Raw genomic sequence first — 8,273 nt, forward strand, 5'->3', positions numbered from 1 at the left:
CACCATCTTGGTAAATGGCATGGAACAAGCTCAGGGAACTGGGACTGAATGATTTACCCAGAGTAAGGGGTCTAAACAGATTAGACAGAATTAAAGCTGTTCCCATTGGTGCAAGGATTAATGGGAGGCCACATATTTAAAGTATGTGGTGAAAGAAACAATGGAGACATAGCGTTAGCTTTCTCACAGTGATGTTACGCTGACAGATGTTTGTGGGCTGGAGAAGACTTTCAGAAATTTACAATCCTTTTATTATACAGTCATGCAGTCATAGAACTATATAGCATGAAAACAGACCCTTCAGTCCAACTCATCCATGCCGACCAGTTAATCTACTCCCATTTGCCAGCATTTGGCCCATATCCCTCTAAACCTTTCCTATTCATGTACCCATCCAGATGCTTTATTGTTAAAATATAGATCAATATAAGTCCTAGTTTCACCCTCTCCCTTCTGGATCTTTTACCTATCTAGAAACCAACTCTCTTGCTGGGAAAGGTCCACATAACCAGAAAAAGCAGTAAAAGAAAGTGAAACAAAAAGGGGAGGAAATGAGAGAGGGACTGAATCAAAATGGAATCAGTGGGAAAAATAATGAACCCCAGCTCCTGCAGTGTCCACCTCTCTCTGAAAGCTTTGAAAAAGACCCAACTCTTTGTTTTTTCGTAGACCATCACCAAATTAATAAATTAAAATACCAAAACGACAAAACACAAAAAAAGGTGGGGGAAACGAGGGAGAGATGCAAACAACATGGCGCTGAAGGGGAGATAATGCACTGCAGCCCCACCTCTCTCTAAAGGTAATTCCCAATTCAGACATGACTGGGGTAGGTGGGATATGAATCTGCACCTTCTGGCCCTGATGAAGGGACACTGCTATTGCACCACAAGCCCCTTGAAGTCCCAGCTCTTTTCTTTCTCAATTGACACATTAAAGCAGACTATTCTCTGAAAAGGAAGGCGCAGGGTTACGGGGAGAAGGTGGGGAATGGCATTGCTCATTTGGAGAGTCAGCACAGTCACAACTGGGCAGAATGGCCTCCTTCAGCACCGTATCCACTCTATGAAGCTGTGAGGAGCTCAGGTGTGATCCCATTTGTTTCCTGATGACAGACTTTTGCCCGAAATGTCGACTTACCTGCTCCTCGGATGCTGCCTGACCTGCTATGTTTTTCCAACACCACTCAAATCTTGACTCCTATCTGAGGCAGTCTAGCTTGGAGTAGAGATAGTTCAGTGCTCTGGGCTCATGCTACCAGGAACTGGACTGAAACTGGCTACACTGAGTCCACATAGGATCCTTACAGAGAGGGAGAAAAAGAGTTCGAGCCCATCAGTCAGACCCAAGTTGCGCAGGGCCAATTGCTCATCATGTCCAAAATCCAATTTTGCTTTCGAGAAGGCAGCATTACCTTTGATCGGTGGACTTCCCCCTCATCATCTTCGCCGCCGACTCCGAGGATTTTCCTACTCTTCAGCCGGCTCACGAGGTCAGTCTGGCTGTGCTTCTTCAGCAGGGAGCCGTGTGGTTTGACAGCCATCCTTGTTTTCTGCCTCCTTCCTCCGGGACACTAGAGACTCCTGTCACAAACCTAAACCTGAAACACAAAAGCAAAGAGAGAGCTCGGGGGTTTTTATCCTGAGGTGCAGTGGTAACAGAGAGTGTATTCATTATTTAATATCAAATTGATCTATTATTTATAATATTTAAGCACTAAAACCAGTTCAGGCTTTCAGCCACAACCCCCTGAAGTCTTGCATTTGCCTTAAAATGTGATACAATTGCTGTATTACAGCTTTATTAACTTACATCGACAAAGCATCCTTCATTACCTTAGATATCGCAGAGATTCACAGCCAGTCAGCGGCTTTAGAAGTAAAAAATAGAAAATGCTGAAAACACTCAGCAGCTTCTGCGGAGTGAGAAATGGGGTTGTTGTATCAAATTGTATACCTTGACTAGAGCTGCAATTTTGTTGAACAAGTCACAGATCTGAAACATCAACTTTGGTTTCTCTCTCTACAGAATGCTGTCAGACCCCCTGAGCATTTCCAACACTTTCTGCTTTTATGTTAGATTTCTGGCATCTGCAGTGTTGTATTTCTTTCAGGGTTTTTGAAGTAGTTATTTTTATTTATGGGGTCTGGGACAGGATTTATTACAAATCCCTAGCTGCCTTTGAGAAGGTCCTGTGTTCGAATCACTTCTGTCCTGCAGTAGGTTAACACACAATGCCCTTCGGCAAGGAATTCCAGCGATAGTGAAGGAATGGTGCTGTATTTCCAGGTTAAAACTGTGAGTGTCTTAGAGGGGAACAATTGGGTGGTGGTGTTCCCATATATCTGCTGCCCTTGTCCTTCTCAGAACTTGTTGTTGGGGGTTTGGAAGGTACTATCTGAGGAGCCTTGGTCAGATGTCACATGACACCAGGTTATAGTCCGACAGATTTATTTGCGGTGCTTGTGACGAAAGCCTCTGATTTCATATAAAACTGCTCATAGAATCCCTGAGGTTTGGGAACAGGCCATTCGGCCCAACAAATCCACACTGATCCTTGGAAGAGTAACCCACCCAGACCCATTCCCCTAACTAATGCACCTAACCTACACACCTCTGAACACTACGTGCAATTTAGCATGATCAATTCACCTAACCTGCACAGTTTTGGATTGTAAGAGGAAACTAGAGCACCCAGAGGAAACCCACGCAGACACTGGGAGAACGTGCAAACTCCATACAGACAGTCACCTGAGGGTGGAATTGAACCCAGGTTCCTGGTGCTCTGAGGCAGCAGTGCTAACTACTAAGCCACTGTGCCGCCCAGGTATTAGGCAACCTCTGACCTCATCCACCTGAGTCTAACACCAGCACCTCCACATTTAGGGAGCCTTGGTACATTTCTACAGTGTATCGTGTAAATGGCATGCACTGCTGCTACTGAATGATAGTCCAGTTGCTGTTGTAATGGGAGAAACGTAGCAACAAGTTTGCACACAGAAAGATCTCACAGTCAGCAGTGTGATGATAAGCAGATAATTTACTTTCAACTGAATGCCTGAGGGGTTGGTGTGGCTGTGGGTTTGGGTGGGGGGAAGTGGTGCTGATGATAAATATTAACCAGAACACAAGAAAGAGGCCCCTTCGAAATAGTCCCATGCATTCTTTTACGTGCATCTGACAGAGCATGTATGGCCATGCTCTGAACACTCATCTGGAAGAACTGTGCCTCCAACAATGTAGCACCCTCACAGCTCTGCACTGGGAGAGTCAGCCAGGATTTTACGCTCATGTGGGATTAGCGAAACATCCCCCCCCCCCCCACCACAACAAGCCTTGGTAGGGGAAAACAGTAATAAATGCACAAGTGCTGTCCCAAAGTCAGCTAGTCGCTTCTGAAGATCAGCAACGTAAAGGTTATGAGGCAAATGAAGCCTGGGGCTCACATCAAAGGTCGTGGTGCATTTCTGCTTAACATTTACAGAACTAAAGGGCGAATTTCAGCAGGGGCAGCACACATGATTCAAAGCAATTCCCAATGATAGTTAAATTCTACATCGAAGACATCAAGGAGCTCGGCTTAATATGCTTTGGGATCCAGCATTATCTGCAAGCTTCAGTCTTACAAGCACCCCAGCAATAATTGTTTTGTTTTTCCCGTTTTGTGAATTTGTTTCTAAGTGTCATGGCTCCTATCTATTCTGGTGGCAACCTAGAAAAGGAAGACCTACAGTACTGGGAAACCTAATGGAGCCTGAGGCAACACCAGTGAAATGGCAGAATTAGCTTCAGGGAATAACATAAAACCAGATCCAACTGAAGCTGTTTGCTAACTGTACAAATATTCAGGTTGTTTCTGTGAAACGTTTCATCCTTTTTATTCCCCACCACCCCACCCCTCCTGCCACAGGCTTTAACCCTTTCTTTGAAGCTACTTCAATGGCATTCAAAATGCTTTGGGACACTCTGCGGCCATGAAAGGTGCTATATAAATGCAGGATAGTCACCCTTCCCTGTTCACTCCTGCTGTGGAAGAACTCTAAAGAAGTTAGATTAGATTAGATTACAGTGTGGAAACAGGCCCTTCGGCCCAACAAGTCCACACCGACCCGCCGAAGCGAAACCCACCCATACCCCTACATTTACCCCTTACCTAACACTACAGGCAATTTAGTATGGCCAATTCACCTGACCCTGCACATCTTTGGATGGTGGGAGGAAACCGGAGCACCCGGAGGAAACCCACGCAGACACGGGGAGAACGTGCAAACTCCACACAGTCAGTCGCCTGAGGCGGGAATTGAACCCGGGTCTCTGGCGCTGTGAGGCAGCAGTGCTAACCACTGTGCCACCGTGCCGCCCACGGGACATAGAACATGGGAGCCAGTGGAGGCCATTTGACCCATTGAGCACTTTAGCAAGAAGAATAGAGGTGTAGACTATTTTATAAAGGTCTGCAAAAATCTGAAGCACAAAGGGACTTAGGAGTCCTAGTTCAGGATTCTCTTAAGGTTAACATGCAGGTTTGGCTCGCAGTTAGGAAGGCAAATGTGATGTTAGCATTCATTACAAGGGGGCGAGAATACAAGAGCAGGGATGCACTGCTAAGGCTATATGAGGCTCTGGTCAGACTGCATTTGGTATATTGTGAGCAATTTTGTGTCCCATATCAAAGGAAGGATGTGCTGGCCTTGGAGAGGGGCCCAGAGGAGGTTTCCAAGAATGATCCTGGGAATGAAGAGCTTGTCATTTGAGGAACAACCGAAGACTGTTGGTCTTCACTTGGTGGAGTTGAGAAGGATGAGGGGGAGATGTGACTAAAACTTGCAATAATAGAAAATCTTGTTGGGTTTTTGTGTTCTTAATGATTTCCGACGCAACAACTCAGCTTCCAGCTCTCTGAAGTATAGAATTCCAAAGATTCACCACCCTCTGAATGAAGGATTCCTCTTTATCTCCATCCTAAATGAGCTCCCTTTGAGACTGTGTACCTTCGGATCCAGGTCCCCCTTCCCCTAGCCATCGAGCAGAAACAACCTTTTGCCATCCACTTTGTTGAACTCTTTACAAATTTCTCTTCCTCCTCTGTGTTTGAATCCAGTCCACACTAATGTGAAGAAAGTCTCTCCTCCTTGCAGGTTTCCACTGTGAGATAGGTTTGCTCAGTGCTGTTCCTATTTCTAAGACACATACATTGGTTCATAACTGACATGCATGTCATGACATCCCAGTGAGGAGAAAGTGAGGTCTGCAGACGCTGGAGATCAAAGCTGAAACTTTATTGCTGGAACAGCACAGCAGGTCAGGCAGCATCTAGGGAACAGAAGATTCGACGTTTCGGGCACATGCCCTTCTTCGTGAGAACTGTAAGATTAATTGCTGTGGGCAGTAAGAGTTTTTGGAGTCATGTTAATGTCACCAGGCTAGTAATTCACTAGCTCAAACTTATACCTTGGGAACATGTGTTCAAATCCTACTGCGTTAGATTTTTATATTAAATTAATAAATCTGAAAGATTAAGTTATTGTTGGAAGATCCCATTTAGTTTACTAATACTCATCAGGGAAGGATACCGACTGTCCTTATCTGATCTGGCCCACTTGTAACTCAAAGCCCACAGCAATGTAGCTGTCTCCTATCTGCCCTTTGCAAAACCCGAGCAATGTACCCAGTCTAAAGGTAACTGGGCAACAAGTGCTGGCCAGCCCAGTGGCAGCAACATCTCATGAAAGAATTAGGATCAAAGGTAGGAATATCACACCTGCACAGTGCCAAGCGTACTTCTGAATTTGATCTTCAGGTACTTTACAATGCACGTAGTTCAAATTCCCTTCCACTGCTAGGGCTGAAGGTGCACCATAACTCGATGTTCTTTCCCTCAGTTTGATCAGGGGTGATGGCATCCGGGATCCAGATACAGGGGCATTGTCCAACCTTCAGAGAGATTGTGTAAGTGTCCATTCTTCGTGTGTGATCCTAGCCCATTGGGGTCAGCAAACCACTTGATCAGGGTATGTTTTATAGGTGAACCCAAACTGGCCTCATCTGACCAGCATTTAGATTCATAGAATCACAGAGATCGGCAGTACAGAAAAACACCCTTCAGCCCAATGATTCTACACTGGTCAAAAATGGCCACCAAACTACTGGATTCCCATTTTCCAACACTTGACCCATAACCTTGCATACCTTGACATTGCAAGTGCATGTCTAAATACTTGTTAAACATTATGAGGGTTTCAGTCTCTGCCACATTTTCAGACAGTGAGATCAAGATACTCACCACCCTCAGAGTGAAAAAGAATTCTCACAACTCCTTGAAACCTCTTACTTTAAATCTATGTCCCTGGTCATTGAAATCTCCCAACAATGGGAAGCATTTCTTCTTGTCTATCCCATCCTGCATTTCTCGTAATTGAATACATCTCAATCATGTTCCTCTGTTCCAATCTCCTCTGTTCCAAGGAGAACAAACTCAGTCTATCCAATCTCTTTTCGTAATTACAACCCTCCAACCCAGGCAACTTCCTGGTAAATCTTCTCCGCACCCTCTCCAATGCAACCACATCCTGCTGATAATGTGGATTCCAGAAATGCACACAATTCTCTAGCTGTGGAACAACCAATGTTTTATATAGGCGAAAGTGAGGACTGCAGATGCTGGAGTCAAGATTAGAGTGATGCTGGAAATGTGCAGCAGGTCGGGCAGCATCCGAGGAGCAGGCAAATCGACTTTTCGGGCAGGAGCCCTTCATCAGGAATTTCCAACGTTTTAGATAGCTTCAGCCTAACATGCTCTTAAACTCTATGCCTCACACCTTTCACCTTACATCAATGCTATAGTTCCTGAAGGTCACTAGATAGTGAACAAAATCTGAACTTTTAGTTTAACCCACACCCTTCTGCCACATTTCCGCCCCGCTTCCAACACTCCATCCTTTCAAACTGTAGCACCCAGCCACTAGGTGACAGAGAATCAACTTATGGATGCTCCTTTTCTCAGTATAATGTGCCATTGCACTGGATAGTGAGAAAGAAAGGACTTGCATTTATATAGCACCTTTCTTAACCTCAGGGCATTCCCAAAGCACCTGACAGGCAATGACATAATCTGAATTGTAGGAATTGCTGTAAGGCAGGAAACCCAGCTGGAGGCTTGTGCTCAGGAAGATCCCACAGAGAGCCACCCGATAATGATCCGATCTGTTTTAGTGATGCTGACCAAGGGATAACTTGACTAGGGAGAACTCCCCTGCTCTTCCTCGAAATAGTGCCACAGAAATCTCACTGTATCTGACCATAAAGGTCTCATCCAAAGACAGCACCTCCAACTATACAGCACTCCCTCAGCACCACGGTGTGAAAGTAATTCTGAGCATGCAGACCTGGAGCATAGACACACAATCTGCATTAAAGGAGCAAGAGAGACACATTTCCTGGTGCCATTCAGTGTCACTTTGTTGAGTAAAATTCTGCTGATCTCCTATTATCTGCTTTTTTGCTGGGCCGGCAAGAGGAGTTTCCAAAGCTTGTGATAACATGGGAAGCTTTTAGTTCAAATCAACAACAAAACAGGAAAGCAATTAAAAGCTTCTTCCACTGGGAGCTCAGGCTTTCGCTGGCACTCACCAGAGATAACAACTCATATAAATATTTCATGAGAGAGTCAAAGCGTTCTGCACATACCTTCTTACTTGTGGCCAGGATTCACGTAGAAGTTTCTAAATTTAACATGCTGTACTGATTCTCTTTCGCTGTGCTCCCAATGGCTGGTCTTGCGATGGGTTCTTGTGAGAGTTTGAGACAGACAGAAAGAGCGAGAGACAGGCAGAGACACAGCCTTACCTTAAAGTGTGGAATAGACGTGCAGCTCAGTGCACCCCTCTCATTTCCTTGCTGAAGTGAATTTTGTGAAAGGTTTCTAATGTGAATGCTCCCAACCTTCATTGTTGCACCTAATGCACTGGGACCACATGGGGGAGGGGGAGGGGGAGGGGGGGGGGGCAAAATATCTACCCAACTTCCCTTTGCATGGCTGCTCCCTTTGGGGTGGCATGGTGGCTCAGTGGTTAGCACTGCTGCCTCACAGAGCCAGGGACCCGGGTTCGATTCCAGCCTTGGGTGACTGTCTGTCTGGGGGTTTGCACATTTTCCCCGTATCCACGTGGATTTCCTCCGGGTGCTCCAGTTTCCTCCCACAGTCCAAAGATGTGCAAGTTAAGTGAACTGGTCATGCTAAATTGCCCATAGTGTTAGGTGCATTAGTCAGGGGT

General features: G+C 45.5%; 1 protein-coding gene across 2 annotated transcripts in view; it reads right to left on the reverse strand.

Moving 5' to 3' along the window:
• LOC122542209 (tumor protein p53-inducible protein 11-like) overlaps positions 1-7,964 on the reverse strand; it is a 29,217-nt gene extending 21,253 nt beyond the window's left edge. Inside the window, exons 1-2 of one of the 2 annotated variants that reach the window (XM_043679698.1) lie at positions 7,846-7,964; positions 1,415-1,600 (exon numbers count right to left, since the gene is read on the reverse strand). In XM_043679698.1, coding sequence (XP_043535633.1) covers positions 1,415-1,543 — 129 coding nt within the window. In that variant the 5' untranslated portion in view covers positions 1,544-1,600; positions 7,846-7,964. The other variant, XM_043679697.1, reaches the window with a different exon arrangement.
• Between the last annotated feature and the right edge of the window lie 309 nt (positions 7,965-8,273).

The sequence above is a fragment of the Chiloscyllium plagiosum genome, chromosome 39 (assembly GCF_004010195.1).
Source record: "Chiloscyllium plagiosum isolate BGI_BamShark_2017 chromosome 39, ASM401019v2, whole genome shotgun sequence".
NCBI classification, from domain to species: Eukaryota; Metazoa; Chordata; class Chondrichthyes; order Orectolobiformes; family Hemiscylliidae; genus Chiloscyllium; species Chiloscyllium plagiosum.